The sequence below is a fragment of the Falco biarmicus genome, chromosome 2 (genome assembly GCF_023638135.1).
Source record: "Falco biarmicus isolate bFalBia1 chromosome 2, bFalBia1.pri, whole genome shotgun sequence".
NCBI classification, from domain to species: domain Eukaryota; kingdom Metazoa; phylum Chordata; class Aves; order Falconiformes; family Falconidae; genus Falco; species Falco biarmicus.
In genome coordinates, this window is record NC_079289.1 from 68859022 (window position 1) to 68882037 (window position 23016).

The following is a 23016-nucleotide window of genomic DNA, read 5'->3' on the forward strand; positions in this document are numbered from 1 at the left end:
CTATAGAATAAAAGAGAAGTTAAGAACTAAAAATAACCCTAAATTTTTATTTTTATCCTGAAGCTGGTGTTTAAAAGATTTTATTGATCTTGCCTCTACCCTGAAACCACAGCAAATAAGCACATTCAGCTGTCTTTAACTGCCTCACAGAGCTGCTCAATGCCTTCACAGGACAAGAAAGCTCTTTTCTGTAGTTTTCAGTTTTCTACGAATTTGACAAGTATACCTAGTACCATGGTTGAAAAGCATTGTGAAACTCATAGCAGAAGACAAAAATGTGATGAAGGAGAAGACTCCAGTGCCATTGAAAATCTAGTTTACCACTCACCAGTGATTAGCAACTGGGAAGAAAACAGTTTCACCTGAAACCAGGAGTTTGACTCGAGGGCACTTTGATTACATTGGGTGTGTCAGACCTGCTCTTACCAGCTTGCTTTGCCATAAGTACACAATAAAAATTTGCCCGCAGTAGGCTAATAACTGGATTTCTCATTCTGTTGAGTTTACAGAATATACTTTTTCACGTTTCTTAAAGCCACTCGTAGTCTGCCTATGCACTAGCAAATTAGTTAATTTAAGAAACAGCTCATAACAAGCTAGGAGGTTTTTGGAGACAAACACATAGGTGTATGAATAATAAGACTATATTCTGCTGCAGTTAAAGCACACGTGTATTGTGTAGACAGTCAAAATTTATCAAGTAATTGCAGCCTAATAACTATTACATTATTTTAAGGTAAAGCTTACTTCACAGTTGGCACAAAGTAAGAATCTGTGCACCAGCACTTACATCTATCAAAAGGACACAGATTTCTTTAACAGCAGAACCTGCTTCTCATAGGCCATGTGGGCATATCACACCATAAGCAAGAAAATACGATAGGTTTTCTCAGATTTGAAGGGCTTCTACTTAGCCCTTTGGGAGCATTGCCGCTACAAAGTATGAATGATACATATTGTCAAAGAAATAATTCATTTGAATGAGTGGCAGAAAGAGCTGATAGGTGATTTAAGGATCTATTTGTGGTCATTTCTGACCTCTTAGTTATGAAACTTTCTGCACATGCTATATATAAGAGCTAGATAAAGCTCGCTGGACGATGCATGTTCCAGGAGGGGTTCTAGAAATAGAAAGACGAGATGGCATTTATCTCTGTAAATGCAGATGTGCCCTTATGAGATTGTAATTCTAATTTCCTACATATGGAGTATGTTTCTTCTCAGTTCCCAAGCGCAATTCACCTCAACCTAGAACAGTTTATGAGAGGAGTTTAGGGCGCTTCCTCCTGCTGTGGACACCTAGAGTGGTGTGAATGCTACACAATGGACCTAAGTTGGGGCCAGAAGCTGGATCAAGAAGTCTAATTATTTAGATAGATCACAAGGCAGGGCTCAAATACAGGCCTAGCTATTAGTAAAATGTACTTGCACTCACTGCTTCAGAATTTACCTTTCTGCCTGCTGAAATAATATGCTGGTCTCCTATTGAAGGACTTGGTCCCTTGAAGGAGTTTGAAATGTTTTTAGGTCTGAGGCTGCTGTGTAGAACAATTTGAATCTTTCAGAAGACACATATCCCCCACCATGACATCCCAACAAACAGAAATGAATCAGCTGTATGATAAAAAATATATATATATCCCCTTGACTAACTTATATTTTCCCTTCTAAATAGAACCTATGGGTTTCTGTTCTGCTGCCATCATGTGTGAGTTCCCAGCCCCAAGGGGATGCTTTGCCTACACAGATCTCTCTTGGTTTCACCTCTTTCACAGTAAAAGGGGGGGGGGGGGGGGGGGGGGGGGGGGAGGCGACCGACGACAATTTTACACCTCCAGGAAACAAACTGTTGTTGACATTTTTGATACAAAGGTTAAAAATACGGTTAAAATAGCTATAGTTTATGTTGCCAGAAATTAAAAAGAATTTTTCTGAGGAACTCAAATGCCTTTCAGGTTCATATAAACTCAGAAAGGAGTCAGAGAGATTACAGATTACAATGATGAACATTCAAGTGTCCTAAATTCCATGTTTTCTGTGACAGTGTTCTGATGTTTCCTTGGGCAATTCAGTGTTGTTCCCTCCCTAAGCTCTGTCTCCTTACTTAAGTGAGACACTGCATTTTACTGTGTACATATGATAACCTGAGAATGCCTGATAACTTTATCCAGTAATAGCAGTATTACTACAGAAATATTCACAGGGAGTAAGCTGGGAATAGGGGAGAAGAGATCAGCTGCTCAAGAACAGACTTTGCCAGGATTTTTTGTTAGGTTATGTGATTAAAGGCTCATCTCCACAAACAGAAAGGAGACCTCTGAGGTACAAGGGCAAGTGGAGGAGACCCCAGTACTCCCATCAGTGGGAAAAGCCTAAGTCCCTGCCCTGATCTATGATAGGGGTGATTATCCCCATGAGCAGGGTCAGACACACCAGGATGAGCCAACTGAGAGACTCTCCCCGGGGCACCTCATAGAGTGGAGTGTGGAGGGGTAAGCGGCTTGTTATTGGGATACCACGGGGGAGCATTTTGGGGCCATACAAGACTTATGATTCCATGTTTGGGGCAGGAACCAAAGACAGGGAAAGGAAGGGATCAGATTAGATTAAGGAGCAACAAATACAGGAAAATGGAGGAAGAAGGGGATAAAAAGGGCCAGTTAGTATGTGTATCTGGTAATGCCCTGCACCTGATCAGCACAATCTGTCCTGTTTTCTCATTTAACTTTACTTCTGACTGTGTACCTTCAGCAGCAGCTCCCTACACTCTGTGCCTGTGTGTGTGGAGGCCTGAGTGCCAGAAGCTGGAGGGATTAGGATGCATGAATATTCTGTGGATGCATATGTCAGTGCAAAATCAGTAGCAATCACCAAGCCAGAATAGCCATCAAGTAGGATAAGAGGCTTGGGAACCAACTGTTGGAGCAGCCATGAGTCTGGGACAGAGACTGGGGAGAGCAGAAGGTCTATGAGTTGACTACTGGAGGGGAAAGGAGGTCCAGACCGGTGACTGAAGAGACCATGGGGTCTGTGGTGGGCTATTGGTAAGGCCATAATCTGGAGCCGGTACCAAAGACACGTGCTTGCAAGTGTTTGTTCCTGTGTGTGAGGCAAAGTGAGACCAGGGGATTCAGGACCCTGCTATAGGGAAGACTTGCTGTCCAAGGCCAGCTACTGGAGGGAACTACAGTGCATGGAATGGCGCGGAAGAGCATCTGTGCAGGTGTGTGTGTGCGCACACACATGTGTGTGTATGTGTGTATGAGTGTAGATCTGAGTACCAGTAGCTGCCATGGGGCTGTGTCCCCAGCGGCTCACATGCCCAAGTGCCAACAAATGAGCAAATGGAAGGGCCAGGGCCAGCTACCAGGCAGAGTGTGTATCTAAGACCAGCTGCTGGGGGATTCAGGTAGCGTGTATTCATACATAATTGTCTACTAACAGGCTATTGTCCTGATCAGCCAGAGAGGGGATCAGGAAAAGACGATCAGTGCTGTTTGTGTTTGTATGAGTGCTGTGCCCTGTTCATGCTGCTCCGTGTGTCCAGCCGTGTGCACTGAATTACATGTTGGGGGATGGTGCCTGTTGGGAATACCTGCTTGGTCTTGCTACCCACCTGGGTACCTGGGGGCATTGAGCTGTGGCAGCCTCACCTCGACTGGGTGACAGGTTCAGAAACTCCTAACAACTTTTTATGCAGTTGTGTCTGTGGGGCTGCAGGGAACAGATAATTTGCTTACCTGGGTTTACATGAATGCCCTCATGGCCAGGCCGACTGCAGGGATCATAGGAATATTTGTGCAAGAGGGAAAATAGAGAAAACTAGGCAGTGCTGGAACAAGATAGAAGCTGCTGCAGTAATGACCATATGAACACCATAGGTAAAAAAGGAGAGAAGGGTGTCACTCTTACAAAGAGACTAGGGACTTCTGTGAGAACATTCATATACTGTTAAATCCACTGAGCAACTGGCCAAGTCTCTTTCACTGCTGGTAGGACACAGAGTAAAGTACTTCCATTACCTGTAAATGTAACACGCCTGGCTTTTCGTCTAGTGGGTTGGCTGGGGCCCTGAGGCAAAGAGAGGTAGCGTACTTCCATGGTACCAGCCTGTGTATGAGAAAGAAATGTGTTCAGTGTCTGTGACGCCTCTGCAATTTGCAGTTATTTGATGGCATGGTTACGTGTTTTTTCTGTTGCTTCTGCACCTTTACAGCCAAATTTAGAGAGGTGTGAAGATCAATGCTTGGCTTGGATGGCTGAACTCAACATCAGCTCCAGTGAAAATGTCTGGGTCTGATATAATAGGGTTATAAGGGGGTTTTTTGATAAGAGGGTTTTTTGCAGTCAGCAGAGAGAAATGTGTTCTTCTAAGATTCACCTTTCCTATTTCCTTTCCTATTAAAGTGACAATTTTAAATAAAATTAACATACCCCACAAGAACGTATTTCTCTTAATTGATTATCTCAGCTGTAAATGTTTATAATATCCAATACCTATATCTAGTGAGACAAATCCTACTCTGATGGATCAAGAGCCCAAATTGTCAGTGCAACATGTCAAGGACTTTGCATTAGGCCTTTTGTAATTATATGATGTTTTGCACATGCCAGAACAATGCAAATTACATTATTTTACTACTTACAGCCATGAGGCTGTAAAAGGCTTTAAGAGGTAGGACATGAAAATGTTGCTGTCCACATGCCAAGTGAAGATCTTTCTTCTTAGGTGCTGCAAGATGGCACTGGGAAATGTACCCCTTTTAGTTACTGAACAAAGCATATAAGAATGGGTATCTCTTTCCTTATTTACAGAGAAGCAGAGGCATTTTTTACATGAATAGTAGTTTATATAACAGGTACCGGTCTGCCCCAAGGTAAACTGTTTCCCTTCCTGCAACTCTGTCTCAGGCTGTGCTGCCGACGGATGAGGATTTCTTGGGCTTGCTTCTCATTTGTGCTGGTAGGCAGGTTGTGTCGGTTGTACGCTGGTGCCTGAAACACAAAATGCACCCAGCTGATTTTCTTTGTGCTTGCAATGTTAATAACCTTGTGCAGTCTTGGTCGATCACGGGGCCAAGGGGATACCTTGGGGAGCTCAGTCACCATCTCAGCCACCACAGATCTCTGGTATCACATGGAAAAATTAGCCTTGTACTAACCTCACTGCTGCAAAGCAAGATGGGAGGAAGCACAAATACAGCTGGCAGCCGCAGACCTCAAGGGCTGCATTTTGATGCCATTTTTGATAGAGTCTTGCCTGCTCAAATTGCACCATAAAAATATATTTACCTACACAAGGCTGTTAACATCTTTGGGCTTGTGTTCCCTTTGTCATTCCTCTTCCCATCACATAACTGGAACCTACAGATCTGAGGCACCCAAGAGAGAGATAGCTGGGTAACCTCCCTCTGAGCCTCAGTACTAAATATTAGTGAGCCAGAAGCAAGTTGCAGATGAGCCTGGGAGCAAAAAGACTATATTAAGAAGAGTACACCTCCAGAATGACATGCACAGTTGAGCTTCCTTTCTATATTTGGACAACCTGCACCTTAATATTACCCTAAAACTAAGCATCTTTTAGGACAAGCTTTTCAATTTATCATGTACATCTAGTGAAATAAGGAAAATAATTATGTGCCTTAAATAGAAAATTTACTTAAGCTTATAAGCCCTCTTAAAAAGCAGAATCTGATCTTGCAAGGTTCCTTATAAAGTTGATCTGGTGAGCCAGAGCATTACCGTGCCTTCAGAGTTGAAAATGAAGTATTAGCAGTGGCATTATTTTACTTCCAATCTTTCATTTCCAAAAGCACAGTTCTCAATAGGAAGTGACTGGTGCAAATAGTCATTACTGTAATTGATTTTGAAGAGAGAGAGTTCATTTCAGTAATCTAAAAGACAGCCATATATGCAAATTGTTGCTGGTAAGATAAGAAATTATCATAAGGATAATTGGCCATGGCAAATCAAACAATATTAAGAATGAAAATCATATTAATAATGACACATTTAAATGAGCAGGGCCTAGCATTTTCTAGTAAATGTGTGTTACGTGAGTTAGCTCCATTTGTTCACGTAATTTCAAGGTTACTATAATATAATCTCTACCACTCATTGCTGCCAGAGAGCACTCAATTGTATATTCCGGGCCCAAGATTGGATTAAGTAGATATTATACACTGGAATGCCTCAGAAACAGTACAAATTTCTGCCAAACAAGTCTCTGCTGAGGTATTATCATCCCTATTTTACGCGGGGGCTTGGGGAAAACAAGCCAGACGTGTAAAGCAAAGCTCCAGAGGAGGTGGAATTTGTTCTGTTTTTCCTTTCCCCTCCTGTGGCTCGGGTACACTGTTGCTCCCACACAGACGGCGGGATTTACCAGCCTCTCGGCTGACTTTGGGCTATGCAGTGTTTACCGCTGCCGGTCCACCCACCTCCACAGGTGAGTTTCAACTGCTGCTGGCGACCTGCCAGCCCGCTGCCTCCCACAAAGCCCTGCCGCCCTCCCCGGGTGCCGGGCAGCTGCCTGCCGGGCCTGGGCCCACTGGGCCGCCTGCAGCCCTGCGGGCCCTGGAGCCTCCGCCCTCCGCCCACCCCGGGTGTGCGGCAGCCAAGGGGAGGCGGTGGCTGGGTCGCAGGTAGCCGCGCAGCGAGGGAAGCCTGACCTCTACAGCTCAGCCACAGGTTTTCCTGGCTTTTAGCGCTGCTGGTGAAAAGCTGCTGGAAAACACCTGCTTTCCTTTATCCCACCCAGGAACGAGCCCCGCGCCAAGGCTCCTTCCCCGCCTTCCCTTGCCCGTGCAGCTCCAGGCTGGGGGTGGCTGCGGGCTCCAGGCCCGTGTCTCCCACCAGCGAGACCCCGGGGCCGGCCCCGGTGCTACCACCCACCGTGGCTGCCATGTGGGGAGGGCAAACAAGAGGTTTCAGTCTGCAAATAGCGCGTGGTAGCAGGTGGCTTACACACCCTTTGTCGCACTTGATACAGATTATGTGCCAGGACATCTCGCATGGACTTGACCTGTGTGGGGGAGAGCCTATGCACACACCGATTGCTACTGCTCCTGTAAATAAAAAAGAAGTTTAAACATGATATTGATCAGTTGATTAAATACTATTCTCATTAAATCATGCACGATCTATTTTTAGTGCTACAACAGAAGGCTATGAAGAGCCTTTCAGTCACCAGTGACACCCCAAAATCATCCAAAGATGAATAAAAGAGATTTTGCTCTTTCGCAGGTTTTGTCTTCTGGGTAGTCAGAATGGACCCTAAGCCCTCAAACAGGTGGCAGCAGAAACTTCTTTCTCAAAGCCTCATAAGGAAGTTCCTATTTAAGGATTAGATTGAGCAACAGCCAGCTGTGTGTTGGGGAGGGCACTGTAAGCTTCCTCCTCTGCTGGAATACATCCTTCAGCACGCTCAGGCAGCCTGGGCTTTGAGGTCCTACTGGGTTTAACTCCTTTGAGAAAGTGCGGCAAATCCTTAAGAACTAAAGCACGTGCAAATTAAGGAGTCTGAGAGACCTGCCCTGTGGTGAGGAGAACATCTAGGTTTTCCTTGCTGCTGAGCCTGTTTCTCCATTTAAAATGAAAGAACTACCTAAAAGATAGCGATCTTTGTCTTTTTAACAAACTGTGACAAGGAGCCCAGGGTCCATTGTAGCTACCTGGCTCTTTCACTAGCAAAACAAGGGAGGAGGGCTACTGTGAAGTGTTAACTGGTTTTACTAAATCAGTCAATCTGTGTGAGAGTTAGGGTTGGGCTGGATTCCCAAGAAAAGAAAGGGAAATAGATAGTGATCATCCAGGATGAGATCAGCCTGAGTTAATCTCGTTGTTTCTGGTTTTTTCCTTTCGCCATTTTGATTTCTTGCCTCTTTTTTTCCAGTTATTTATATATTATATATATAAATATATATATTATATAAAAAGTCTTTATTCTCAGTTAAGTGATGTCCTTGAAATGTCTGTAAATTGTGCAATTAAAAAATGGGTTATGATCAATGTACCGTATTGCCAAAGTTTTGTGTGCATCTATTTTGTACTCCCTCTAAAATAAATTAAAAACTTTTAATGGCAAAGGAAGATGGATTCATGCTAAACTAAGCTTATGCTGTAAACATAGGAGAAAGGCTGGAATTTGCAATTACAGCTGGTTAAACGAGACTACCACTGTTTTGTGCTCTAATCTAACATGAATGTCTTGAAAACTTGTAGGACCATTAAGGGCTGCCTGGACTCTACATTTTACTGCCTCTTACCATGAAGTACACAGAAAGCACTGTTGGCCTGGCCCTGTCCAAAGTCCCTGGAAGATAAGAATTCATTCCTCATAATTTAAAAGTTTTGGAAAGTGTGTCCATTCTGCATCAGACCAAAAGTGAGATCTGCCAAATTTTTCATGAAGAAAAAAGAAAGAAACTGACTGTAGGTTAAGGTGTAGTGTTAAAGGTAGGGCTGGGCTAACCAGTAAGTTAAGGAGCTCACTGAGGCATGAGAGTTCCATGAGTCTACCACACAGCTACTGGCAAGCCAGAGTGACAGAAAAGAACTCCCTTTCTGGATTTTACCAGAAACCTTATCCTGGCCATGATAAATCCTTCTCAACGAATGTTTAATTGACATTCATCAATTCTCAACAACAGGAACAGCAGCAAAGCTGGGTATTTACTAGCAGGGAAAAAAGACCCAATTCCAGGCCAGTTGGGTGGGTTGGTTGGTTGGTTTTTCACTTACGATCAGCTCTCAGGGATAACACTGAGAGGATCCAGGGATGCCACCAAGTGTCCAGGCTTAGGTGTAATGCACCTTTGTTCCATACCAGGTCTGGCACGTCACAGGCTGTGGAACAGCCCACGTATGCCACTTTCCATAGCAAGGAAAGCAGTCTGTCTGCTGTCAGCAGCTCCTAGCTGCTGTCCCTTTGCACAACCTAGGTACACCTGGGAAAGCAAACAGAAGCACAGCCCCTGGGAACTAATGGCAAGCTAGCCTGTCAACGACTAGTGGTCTTTCAAGGGCAGGCTTGGCTTATTTGTGTAATGCAAATTGAACTGGCACAGTTGATGCAGACAGCTTTGACATCGTAGGGAATAACTATCTCTCTGGTCTGCACTTCACTGAATGTCTCCACAGGGTCTTTATACTTACAGTTTGGAATAAATAGGGGAAAACAATAAATAGGAGAAAGCAAAACTCCTCTGGGAAGACATCAGATCATCTCTTTATTTTTCCAGTTGCATACCTGACCGCCTCCACATGCCAGCACAGAAGTAGGCAGTCCCAAGTCATTTCAAGGCTTATCATTCTGCTCTTAAAGTGACTTAAATAGAATAAATGCATTGCCCTGAGTTTCAGCTGAGCTGGGATAGAAAGAGAACAAACAGCATGAAGATAGTCTGTATTGTTCTGAAGCACAAATAAAAAATGTGTACTCTTTTCATGGGATTAGATATTAACCTACCGAACTGATAACAATGCCCAGGTATGGTAATAAGGAACAGATTGCTTTTACATTTTGTAATATACAATACATCTAAAAAGAACTTTCAAAAAAACCCAAACAAGTTTGGTATGTTACCAAACCCATAAAGCAATTCTTATTGAAACTATTTCTTTGTTCTTATTGAAACTGTTTCTTTGTTCTTACTGAACCTTCCAGCATGTTACAACAAAGCACAGCACAGGAGATATATTTGTGAAGAAAATACTGAAATGATAATATACCATGAAAACAGACCATCTCTTTGTAAAGAGTACCATGACAGTATCTCTTTCTCCTTTAGACACATAGTTGATACATGGAGGAAATAAAATGCCTTCCACAATCCTTGTAAGATTATTTTTTATATATTATATCTAAATTTTTGAACTTTGTGAATTCTCCACCAATCTTCACTAGCCCTGTGAGGGAAGTAACATTCCTCAGACACAGCTCTTGAGCAACTACACCACCACAAAAGACAACATAGCACTTTATTCTGATCTGTACTGTACTGATACGTTTTAGAATTTACTCCTACCAAAGTCAGTATTGCAGCAATATGAAGCCAACATTATGTAAGCTCAGCATCAAACCAACTCTCTCTAATGGGCACATTTCCTCCAAAAAACAGCCATACAAACACAGTTCTGATAATATCTGCCTGGCTCTGCTTTTGCCATTTATATCCTTATTTCTAAGGCTTATATTCTCCAAAACATTATAACAAAATGCTCTATTTTCATTCAAATGTAGATTCCTTGTTGTTTGAGTCGGTGGGGAAATCTCTCCAGTCCACACTAGAAATATTTACTGCACATTGGACATCCACTCGCATCTGCAGGAATTACATCAGCATGAATGTAATTTCTGAGAATAATGCTAATTCACAGCAACGGAGTTCTGCTTTGATTGTTACAGAGCATTTCCCCTCATGTGCTTAAAGGCTGCAGACCTGATCAGAAATACTGGTGCAAGAGTTTTCACACTACTCTGGCACTGCAAATATTGCTTTACCTTCTCTATGTTGGAATTTAATACCAAATCTCTACTTGCTCATGGCCAGATTTTTGTATCCTCACTGAAGACGGGGGTTTTAGGTACAAGCTTTCTCAGTGGTAACAATTAAACAATTCACAAATACATTCAGAAAGATTTTAGTCTTAAGCAGGTTTACATAATTGCTCAGAGGAATGAAGATGTAAGAACTGCTGCATTGGCTCAGACCAAAGATCCAATAACTAGCTCACTGTCTGGTCTTTTCCAGATGACACCTGGAACAGCAGACACCTGGACAACTGTGGACACCTATCAACAAACAGAGCTGGGAAAATAGCTCTTTTCCTAGAACACTCTCACAGCCTCCAAGAATCAGAATGTTTCTGAACCATAGACTGCACTTTGTTTTTCGAAGTTGACACTTCATTTTTAAAAATGCTGTCTCAGTAGAAGAACCTGTGCATCAGAGGTTGATGCACAGTAAAATTCAATTCCAGAGTAGAGATGCCAAAAATTAGTCCATCATATCAGCTGTTTGTTATGGAATATTTTCCAATCATAATTCTCATCTTTGGAGTGAATTTCTGAACTACAGTGAAGCATTTTTTCTTATTTGCTCTTTCCCTCAAGAAGAGGAAGATGGTTTGATTGTCATAGTTTGTCTACCAACCTTGCACATTTTCTCTTGGCTCAGAACAGGTAAGGAAATACAGCAGACAAAAAGGAGCCTGTCAGACATGCAATACTTTTTCAGTATCATCCATTCAGCAAAGAATGATTTAGAAAGAAAAGCGCTAGGTCTTAGCAGTTTCAAGAAAGCAGAGGAACATTGATGTGATTAAGCCACAGTTTCAAGAAAGATTTTAATTTAACATCCAGCTGGTATTTGGACTTTCTGGTATGGGTTGGGATGATCATTGAAAAAATAAAATATCCTGGGACCTGCCAGTGGCTGCTGCAAAATGGAGAGGGGTTGAAAGATGTAGCAGCAGAGAACAAGCAGTAGCAGCAACAACGGTCAGCAGGAGCCCAGGAAAGAGTTTGTGGGGGCAAGTGCCATAAGCTATACAGACACTCTACACAGTGGGTTGCAAGGTGAGGATAAATACATCCACAACAGTTAAAGTATGCAGGAATGAAGGTTTGTACAGACTTCTCTCGCACAGGGTAGTTCCTTCAGTGGTACCTTTGGAGATCCCACCAGCTTTCTCTCATCATCTGTCCGATGCCCAGTTGCATTAATGTTTTGTAGAATCAAAGAATCACAGAATAGTTTGGATTGGAAGGGAACTTAAAGATCATCTAGTCCAACCCTCCTGCAGTGAGCAGGGACACCTCTAACTAGGTCAGGTTGCTCAGAGCCCTGTCCAACCTGACCTTGAATGTTTCCAGGGATGGGGCATCTACCACCTCTCTGGGCAACCTGTGCCAGTGTCTCACCACCCTCATTGTAAAAAATTTATTCCTTATATCTAGTTTAAATCTATTCTCTTTCAGTTTACCTATCGCAACAAGTGCTACTAAAATATTTGTCCTCATCTTACTTATGAGCCCCTTTTAAGTATTGAAATTCTGCAATAAGGTCTCCCAGACCCATTTCTTCAGGCTGAACAACCCCAGCTCTCTCAGGCTTTCTCCATAGGAGAGGTGTTCCATCCCTCAGATCATCTTTGTGGCCCTCCTCTGGACCCGCTCCAACAGGTCCATGTCTCTCCTGTGCCGAGGACCCCAGAGCTGGATGCAGCACTGCAGGTGGGGTCTCACCGGACCAGAGCAGAGGGGCAGAATCACCTCCCTCGACCTGCTGGCCGTGCTGCTTTTGATGCAGCCCAGGATACTGTTGGCTTTCTGGGCTGCAAGTGCACATTGTTGGCTCATGTCCAGCTTTTCATCTACCAGTATCTCTCTAGGTTCTACTCCACAGGGCTGCTCTCAATGTCTGATTGGACAAATTTGGTACAGAAATAACCAAATATGGCAAGACAGTTTGAGGGACTGCAAACTAAAGTAGCAAAAATTGCAAATGCTACAAGGAAATCTGCTCTCAGCAAAAAAATTGTGATTGGGATAAAGGAGTTGGGACCTGTACTCTAAGCATTCCTGCAGGTCTCTTGGCACCTAGCAGTGATGAGCAAACCCCACTGACCAGGTAAGTGATGAGTGCAACCACCTTGAACCACTGCTGTGATTTAAGGCAGGCAGAGTGGCTTCTGCACCTGACTCATGATTCCTCTTCACAACTGCCCATCACTGAAGAGATGCAGGGGAAATGTCCCTGGTTTTAATTTTCACTCTGTGAACAATGACCCAAAGTGCAAATAGGATGAGCACCAAATTACCAGCACAGAACAGCAGCTTCTCATAACTGTTTTTTTCCTTACATTTCTATTGAAGTCATAAAATCCTTTGGGTATTTCCTCACTTTTGCCCCCTTCGTTCCTTCCCCTCCTCTGCAAAGAATCAGGGGGATCAGGAACAAAAGGTCAGTACTCACTGTAAAGAAGCTGAGGATGGTTGTGAAATTTTCATGCCACTCTCAGCCATCTCGATGGCCAGTTTTATCTCCATCTTTTTGTACAATGACACAATGCTGGATTTGGGCTGGTGTTCTCGAATTAAGATTTTCTTCAAATACTTATTGTCAAACTTCTTAAATCTGCAAAACAGATATTAAAATCAAAGTGTAAAAAAAGGAAATGTGTTTTTATTTCTGTGGTACAGGCTGATCTTCATTCAAATGCACACATGTATAATTCAGTGGTGGAAACAATCCAAATTGGAGGCACCTGTGGACTCCTGAAGGTCTAGTGAGCGGAGACCTTTAGGGGGACATTTGCATCGGTCTACTGGTCCACAGAGACTGCAAAGCCAATCAGACGAAAGGAAAGAAACAAGCTGCAATCAGAGCAAAAAAGAGGGCTGGGTGTGTGTTTGCATATAACACTGCTATATTTGTCAGAAAAGAATACGGCCAGTCTCCACGCTTTTGTACAAATGTTGTATTCTTGTAGGGCATAACAGCAGCAGCTGCTTTTACAGTAATCCTGGCCTATTCAGCCAGCCACCAATGAGGCTCTAAATGGCCCAGCAGTTACAGTAGTTTGGGCCCATTATGTTGCTGATAATTTTGCATCCTGACAATTTAGAGCAAAGAAAATACATTTCTTTGTATTCTGAATAACAGAGAAATTGAATGGACCACAAAATACTATGTGTTCACATGCTGCAGATTGTAAAATAGCATTAATGTGTGGCATAATTTGAATGTGAATGTGTCTGTGGCTTTGGAACAGGTATGTGCTTTCAGGCAGACATTTAGCAGAGCAACAACGACTTTAGGCTTCTTTCAAAGGAACAGTTTACCACAGCAAGGTAATGTGCTCCACAATGCTAGAAAAAGCACTACAGTTTGTAGTCTTTTTTTCTTAATAAAGGAGAGTTTTTATACATCAATATTAGAGACAGGAACACAAATGTTTCCACTGGGATTAGAGCTCTGTGTTTCTCTATGTAACAAAAAGTGTCCTGGAGTGTCATCACTCAGGTAATTCATTCTGATATACATACACAAAGTGTCTTTAAAGTTGTGTAGAAAATTCTAGTGGATACCTTTTAATACAATCTTCTTACGTTAAATGTCTTCACATACAGTGTGGTTTTTTGAATCTGTCCCTGAATTGAAACACTACATTTCTGGCTAGTTTGGAAAGAATTCTTTTCATAGCTGATGGGTACACGTGAGATAAGGGAATAACGTATTCTCAGAGATATGTGTAAATGCAGCTATTTCAGTGGAATCATGGCTCCAACAGGGATTTTTTTAGTTTACTGCCTGCACAGGCAGTGGGGTGGTCTCAGTGGATGCCCTAAAGCTCTCTCTGTACTGTGAGAGCCCAGAGGACGTTTTAGCTTCTGGGTCCAGGTATGTGCCCTAGCACATTACATCGTTACTCCTTGGTGGGAGAAGAACTAAATGCAAACCAGTTGCCTCCTTCCCACTCTTAATTCCTGATTTCCATAGGGAGAAACCTAGTCATGAAAGGACTACCCACATGTCCGGACAGACCCCCCCTTGGCTGTATTACCAGGGTCTAATGATGAAAGATGAGACAGAAGACTCCAACACAGAAGTTAATGCATAGCTATGATAACTAAGGATAACTTTTAGCCCACAGCGTCATAATAATATGTTTGTGGGAAGGGAGGATTAGTCTCTCCTCACACTTTCCTTCACATGCTGCGATGGTGGCCAATGTGATCACAGGGCTCCCTTAGGGAAAAGGCAAAGGGGGCAGCAACTCAGATTGGTAGGTCTGTCTCTTCTGGGCAGTGCCTGGAAGAGCCACAGAACTTTGCAAAACCACCACATCCTGCTTATAGAAGATATGATGCAGACCCTCATTTATGAGTGAAGACTAGGTTGACAGTATCTGCTTATGCTACTGGATATTTAAATCCAACCATTCCCTTCAGTACTCTTATTTTAAATATTGCTGAATGCAAAGACCTTTAAGGACAGGTGACTAATTATTACTGAATCTGTACTCACCAACAAGGGATCATATTTGCTGTGAAGGGTTACAGCAGAAGTCAATGAAGTGCTGACACCTTACATAGCTTCTATTCTAAATGCAGACCTAAAGGAGCACTGCCACAGATCTAAGATTTATGCCAGGGCTATGTGCACAGGCTGATGTCTGCAGCACGAGTTCCTGTGCTATGTTTTTCTTTCAGGAAGCTTATTTTCTGCTTATTTGTGCAGAAGCAATTTAGCAGGCAGTATACGAGCGCTGCACTCCCGGGAGATAACGGTTGCTCAGAAGTTCACTTTTTAAAAAGAGATATTGCCTATGTCCCCAATATTTTCATGCTATTTTAGATTTATGGGGCACAAGATTGATTTCCTATTCTATTTACCTATTGTATTTTACATGATAGATAGGTTATTTTATTATAGTAGGCTGCAATAACAGATGCTTACTTATCTCTCAGCTGATAATGACTCCAATGTCCACATATGTCTTCAATACCGGCCTTCAAGTGATCCATCAACTAGAGAAATAAACATGGAAGAAATTTTAGTGGCCATTATGAGAAAATAATGTCACCAAAAATATGCAATTGTTAGCAGGATTTTGAGATTTTTTTCGTCGAAGGGTGTGAGTTAATTCTGAAAGCATCTACATTTCTCTAAAGATCAAGGCAAAGTTCCTACTGTGGCAGCTCCTGTGCTTGGCTGCAGTGTCAATATTTTGATGGACGTGGCAAGTCTGTCAGTCTGCTCTCATCTAAGCATCACTCAGCCACATATAGGCCTGAGTAAAGGACTGTGTCCAATGGAAGATGACACTGAGCATCCAAATTGCCTGGTCCTCTTTGTCTACTGAGACCAAAAATTAAATTCCTGGTTCTGTCAACCAAGTTTCCCTTCTGCATGTGTGACATCTCCCAAAGGGGCACAGGGTCAGATACCCCACACCTTAACCTTTGCCTTGACCAACAGCCCTCTGAGGATTTTGCAAATTGTCATGAGAATGGTAAATTCATCACTGCTAACTACCAGGATTTTCATCCATCTTCTGTGTGTTTGTAGCCTTATAGAAACAGACAGAAAAATGGCTAGTTCTTACATACATATTGTTTTAAGTGGTGCTTTTAAACATAAATTTTTTTCAGGGTTAAATGTAAACATTGGAATAGTAAAAACAAAACACACTTCAAATTCAAATCAGTTCAGATGTTCTAATTTTGCTAATGTCTCTCTATGTGCTTAGTTTTAAGGCATAGTGTTTCTGTTAATTTCAAATACATTCTCTATTGTGAAAATGAAAGCATGTACATGTATTTTGTATAGTGTTGTTAACTCAGTTTGAGCAGCTTTCTTTTATTTATATAATGGTAATTTGAGAGCCGAAGTAAATGTTTGAGAGGGGAAAAGATCATTACTCAAAATAACCTGAAACTAAATTTGCAGACCAATGGTTCAACTCATTTCAGTTCAATAAAACTTGATTAAAGACTTTTAAGGTTTCAGTGTGTCTAGAACCAGTCAAAAGATGGCAAAAAAGGGGTCTGACAAATCTATCTGGGAAGGATGAGAAGTGCATTTTGTAAACTCTGCCTTCATGTTTCTCTCCTCCCATGGTCAAAAGGATCAAGAGGTAAGGGCTCTGCTATACCATGACACTCATGACACTTGTGGTACAATATTATAACATGATAGTTACTATGAATATAAATGAGATATTATATTTTAGAAAATTATGCCTAGGTTTTCCTCCCAATGTTGTTAAAAGCATTCAGTGTCCAAATACACTGAATGCCCGCGCTACCAAATGCCTCCCTCTGTCCAGTTCTTTTGGAATACAGTTTCTCTAATTTCTAGGATACCAGCTACTGATGTGAAAAAGACTTACTCGCACATGAATTTCTTCATTGATGGACTCCTTTTTGTTGGTCTTTTTAACATCTAGATATCTGACCAATGGTCCAATTGTGATCCCCTGCATTTGGAACAATGAGCTGAATTGTTAGTTATCTTTTGGAAAAAAACAGAAAGCAAAAGGATTCCATTTTAATCAATTAGGAAAGCTATGTCTTAGGTGCAAGAACAATCTACTAATTGTATGGAGAGCTACAGAGGAGGTATAAAATTCAAAAACTCAAAAAAACCTACTCACCAGGCTTTTCTTAAGTGAGCTTATATTTAATGACATGTTTTAACCATGTAAAGTGATTCATTGCCAACTTTCTTCAAAACAGTCACTTGATAGAAAACATTATTTTTGTGAGATTCTTACACTCTTGAATCCTCTTACTTCAACATTTTCAGAATTAAACATTTTGTGGATTTTTTCCACCTAGGAACCATTTCCAGCTGTTCACAATTCTTTACTGCACTGCTACAGAATAGCATTTAAAAAGGGGAAATAGAAAGAAAAGGGTTTTTCTGAAATTTTCTGGTGGAATCTAAGTGGCTAACCACAAGTGTGTAGTGTCCCATTGGCACCCTAGAGTATCAGAGAGATTGGTATGGGAAAATACAGAACACGGGATGCAAGACCTCAGGAAGATTCAGTTCTTCCAGGTAGAGCAGTGTAAGCCAAGTGGAATAACCCAAACATCTGAAGTAGACACTTATTCTTACAAATCTGAAGTATTAACTTTATTTTTCTTTAATATTCTTTCACAAAGGATTTCAAAATGTTCTCATTTGCTCTTCAGGATGAATGAAGATCAAATAAAAACCTCAAAAACCTTCACAGAACAGACGTAGTTCAGTCTGAGATACACCACTAGTAAAGAATGATTCTGGGCTGAAGCCTAGTTAAAATGCTTCTTAATTTGGAAACATTAGCAAGCACATGTGGAGTGAACACAGATTTGGGACACAAAATGCCCTTTTCCCTGAATATTTTAGAAGACACAGGTTTTCAGTAAAGTCTTTCTGAAAAAGTTATTTAGTGATACCTAAAAAGCCCTGAAAGGGTAATTAGACAGTGCAGTGCTAAATCTAGCCTTAAAATATGATAGCTTGTCATAGTTTAAGAGTAAATTCAATGCAATCTTCACTATGAAGCTTTCCGTCACCTCTACTACATGAAAGCAATCCATTAAGAAATACACTTACTTGGATGAACACAGTGAAATATATAACTACAAGAGTGGCAGTAATGAAGAGATTTTTTCTTGGGAAGAGATTCACTGGAAGCAAGAATGCAAGAGAGAAACTGCTGGCTCCTCGAAGGCCACTGTAGGAAATAATGAGTTGGTCTTTGAAGGTGAAGGGATATGTTCGGAACTTGTTACTGATGTAGAAGAGAGCAAATACACCTAGCAAGGGAAAGAACCACAACTGTTATTAATCAAGAAGAAAAGGCAAATATTTAAAACAAAATATCTTGGCTCAGGCAGCTGTTGACAGACCTTTCTTTCAAATTTTTTGTTCTTGTAGCTTCTCTTTGACCAACTGCTGAATCTGTTTTGTGTGAAATAATCTCCTAGAAAAGACCATGGTTCCTAATTGCTTCAGGATTTAAATTCACTCATGCAGGTTAGAAGTGAGATTAGGTGAAAATATTTATGTTCTATATTTATGTTGCACAGTTCTTCTCCAACGTGTTCTGGAGACAAGACAAACCACTGGATGAGAGTTTTTTTGTGTCTTCCCCTGCAATGTTTCCTGCTTTCTGCACAGTATCTGCCTAAAGTGTTTGAACAGTGCTTTAACAACAAGTCCTGTGGACAGGTTCACTGAAAAGCAGAGAGTAATAGCATTTTAATTTTTAATCCTCTGGCTTATTGTGCCTGTAATTCTCTGTTTATTTCTGAAATTTCATTTTGCTTTAAGATTAATCGGACAGCCTGTGGCTGTGTAAGGACTGCAGCTTTTCTTTATAGAGTAAATTCAGCAGTTTGCTCAATTTATTCTTAATCTTCTTCATCTTCCATAAGAAATTTGTAACTCATGTTTTGTGTGGAAACTGTTAAACTACTGAAGTAAAAACTGACAAATGCTGGTAATTACTAGTGTTATTTTACACAGCTGTCACTCATAAACTCAGTGGATTATTATAGGTAAGGGCAGTAGCACTATCTTGCTATGTAGGTTGCTGGATACTGCTTTATATAAGACCTTATTTGGCTACTTACAAATATGCTAGACATCAGCTACCTAGACTGAAACTGCATATGTGAGGTATCACCCTCAGGCCAATTCTCTTTATTTTATTCAAGCTTCAGAGAAAATGATGTAATCATTTTAGCAAACAAATTCAGCAGAAAATATTTTGGCCTTCCCCTGGAAAGCTCTAGCACTCCCCTTGGTGTTTGAGAGAAGGACAGACATTAAGCAGCAAAATAGCCTTTGTATCAGAAGAGCGCTTATTTCTGTCTTGATTGGAAGGATATTCCAATACAGACTCCAAAAGTAAGCCTTTAAAAAATCAGAGGCCATGCTTGGCCCTGGATTAGCAAGAAAATATTTAATTACTTTATTTTTGCTGTCAACCCACAAGAATAGTATCACCTCTGTTGTTGAGTACTTAGGTCATCCTTATAGAATAGAGCTGTTCAGATGCACCTACTTGAACCTTCATAGGTTTCCCCTTTCCTCTTTTTCCTCTTGTTAAATGCCTTCCTCCAGGACTCCCAGGGTTAAAAGGTCTTGAAATGTGTATGGGCTTTGAGGGTCAAGCCAACGTCTTCTTCCTGCTCTGGTATTCTTTTTGACAGAGGGATAAGCCACCTGAGAGATTTAAGAAATAGCACCTTAACCTCAGATGTTTGATGCCAACACTTAGCTAGTCCCAAATGTTACCTTCAGAGTATTGCAGGCTGGAAAGGACCTTTAGAGGTCGTGTAGCCCAAGTCCCTACTCAAAGTCAAGCTAATCAGATCAGGTTGCTCAAAGCTGCAGTCAAGTCTTGAATGCCTTTGGATCACCGTCCATGTTAAGAAATGGTTTCGTACTGCCTAATCAGAATTTCCCACGTTCCAGCTTGTGTCTGTTGCCTCTTGTCCTATTGATGTGCACCTCTGAAAAATGTCTGGCTCTGTCTTCTCTCTCTCCTCTGATTGATTACTTGTAGAAAGTAATAAGGTCTCTCCTGTGCCCTATCTTCCCAAGGCTGCATGGAGTCAGCACTCTGAGACTCATCTTGTATGTCCAGTGCTCCAGCCTCTGACTAGGTTGGTGGCCTCTATTACACTTGATCCAGAACCTCCATGTCGTTCCTATACTGGGGAGCCCAGAACTGGAGAGAGCACTCTGGAGACAGCACACACTTCAACCAGTGCTGAAGAGAGGGGCAGAAACACTTCGCTGGACCTGCTAGCTACACACTTACTAATGTAGCCCAGGACATGGCTGGCCTTCTTTGTCACAAGGACATAATTCGGGCTTGTGTTCAACCTGTTGTCTGCCAGGCCAGGTGTTTTTCTGCAGAGTTGCTTACTAGGCTCCAAGCCTATACTGCTGCATGGAGTTATTCTAACCCACAGTCCTTGCATGTGCTCTTCTTGAACTTCGTGAGCTTGCTGTCAGCCCACTTCTCCAGCCTGTCCAGATCCCTTTGAAGGGAAGCTATTCAGAATATTGACTGCTCCCTGCAGTTTGGTGTCAGCCACTGTCCTGGTTTTGGCAGGCATAGAGTTAATTTTCTTCCTAGTAGCTGGTACAGTGCTGTGTTTTGGATTTATCACGGGAATAATGTTGATAACACACTGACGATTGCTAAATAGTGCTTGCCCTAAGTCAAGAACTTTTCAGTTCCCCATGCACTGCTGTAAGCAGGGGCACAAGAAGCTAGGAGGATGCATAGCCAGGACAGCTCGTCTGAACTAGCCAAAGGGATATTCCATACCGTGGAGTATCATGCTCAGGATATAAACTGGGAGGAGCTGACCAGAAGGGGCTGATCACTGTTCAGGGGCTGGCTGGGCATCAGTCAGCAGGTGGTAAAACAATTGTATTGTGCATCACTTGTTTTTAGTGGGGGGAGGTATTTCTCTCTCTCTTTTTGTTGTCTCCTTTTTCATTACAACTACTACTACTACTATTACTACTTCCACTACTACTATTATTATATTTTATTTAAATTATGAAACTCTTCTTATCTCAACCCATGCATTTTAACATGAATAGTTAGAAGTTTAGAATCTTTCTGATTCTCCTTTCCCTTTCACTGAGGGGGCGGGCATTGAGCAAGTGACTGCATGGTACTTCATTGCCAGCTGGGGTTAAACCACAACAGCCACAAACTTTCCCAGTGTGCATTCTATTCCATCCTCCAGGCCATTAATGAAGACATTAAAATAATATTGGTCCTCGCACTGAGCCCTGAGGGATGCCATTAGCCACCAGCTAGACCAGTATTTTGAGCCCAGCGGTCTAGCCAATTCCCTTCCCACATTATCAACCACTTCAACTGGCCAAAATCTTGTCTTTGAAGTCCAGGGTTGTAATTCTGCTGTTTGTTGTCTTGCTCACTCCTCTCAGGATCTTAGCATCCACAGTCGCATGGTGACTGCAGTTAAGGCTGCCCTCAGTCTTCACATCTTCATCCATTTCTTCCTTTGTGAGTGGTGGAGAAGACAAAGCATATTCTCCAGTTGATTTATCAACCAGTCTCCAGCAACTATCACTGGCTGTTTCCTCTCAACCCCTTTTTGCCTTCCCCTTCAGGGCACAGCTGGCCCTGATGAATCACCTGACAGTTCTTGTTCCTCCTCCATACTGTAGCAGATGATGTAGAGCCAATGACCAGACCTCAAGTCTGGGCTGTGTATGTAAAGGGAATATAGACAAGGGCTGAATGCTGGAGGAGGTGATGGCAGGTGCCCAGTGCAGAATTCTGCCCCACAGGATGTTCCAGAGGAGCCTTCTTTGATTATAAATGAAACATGGGGGAGCTAATCTACGTACTCAGCCAAGGCAGGTGCATAAATTTCAGTTCTTAGAACGTCTCCTCCAAGGCCATCTCATGGAATATTTGGATTTCTCCTTTTCTTTAAAAATATGAAAAATCCCACTGAGATTCAAAAGACCTGTTATTAAGATGGCTAATTCAGGCACACAGAAGTTAAATTGTCAGAAATAAGGTTGCCTGCATGATTGTATTTTTGGCCCTCTCATGTGTACTACTTCCAAAACATCTTTCATTAGAAAAGCATCATTCCCTCATATTTTTAACTAAATTTAAGTGGCAGTAACAGTGGCTGAGTAGGATGTGTTCCATAATTCAATACCTCTCCAGGAGTAAATACATTTGCTTTCTACTGCAGCAGTTGTAACTTAAACTGATGCAGAATATTCAGGTCCAAAAAAATGATAGTATAATTTATCGGCAACAAGTCCAAACCAGACACTTATATAGCGTAGTGACAAAACAGACTGTAGATGCTGAGGAAATAGGTGAACAGAGCTCAGAATGTGGCAAGGTTTGCAAGGTTTTGTAATTACCATCTCCTGAAGGCTCTGCTGAAGACACCACTAGAAGGTTGGTCTGACCATTAGGCGATTCCTTCTTTTCTTTTGTCAGCTAGAGTGTGTCATGGTTTAACTCCAGCTGGCACTGGGGTTTGGCTGGACAGTACTAGTAGATGAAAGAGAAGGTGGCAATGTGTTGCCTCTGCTCCCACAGTTGCAGTAAATTGGCTAACAGGCATTAAAGCAGCTCCTATGAGAAGTTTGCCAGGACTGCTACCACCTCCAGAACACCACCAGCCTTCCTATTGCTTCTTTTTTTTCAACATTACTGTAAATCCATCCTGAATATTAGGACAAGATGAGAAATTGTGTCCCACAGCTTGTGTGACATCATTTATAAACTTCCCTGCCCATGCTGGAGGAATCCCAGTCTCATAGATTGGGGAGTAGGAGACCTTCACAGGAACAGGGAGATTCTGTGTGTAGAAATGGAGTCACTTCAAACAGGCACTCTTTTCTAGCAGTTTAAAACTTCAGAGTTGACTTGTGAGGAACAGTAGCATAGTGTGGTTGACCTAGATGTGGTATAAGGAAGGAAACG

General features: G+C 42.0%; 1 protein-coding gene across 2 annotated transcripts in view; it reads right to left on the reverse strand.

The window, feature by feature from the left end:
- Positions 1-23016, reverse strand: part of SLC9A4 (solute carrier family 9 member A4) — a 45208-nt gene that overhangs the window by 7026 nt on the left and 15166 nt on the right. For both annotated transcript variants that reach the window (XM_056327854.1, XM_056327855.1), the window contains 7 exons: positions 18117-18319; positions 16903-16989; positions 15468-15538; positions 12981-13142; positions 6971-7067; positions 4864-4995; positions 4023-4110 (listed from right to left, as the gene is read on the reverse strand). In XM_056327854.1, the coding sequence (XP_056183829.1) occupies positions 4023-4110; positions 4864-4995; positions 6971-7067; positions 12981-13142; positions 15468-15538; positions 16903-16989; positions 18117-18319 (840 nt within the window). The remainder of the gene's footprint in view (positions 1-4022; positions 4111-4863; positions 4996-6970; positions 7068-12980; positions 13143-15467; positions 15539-16902; positions 16990-18116; positions 18320-23016) is intronic.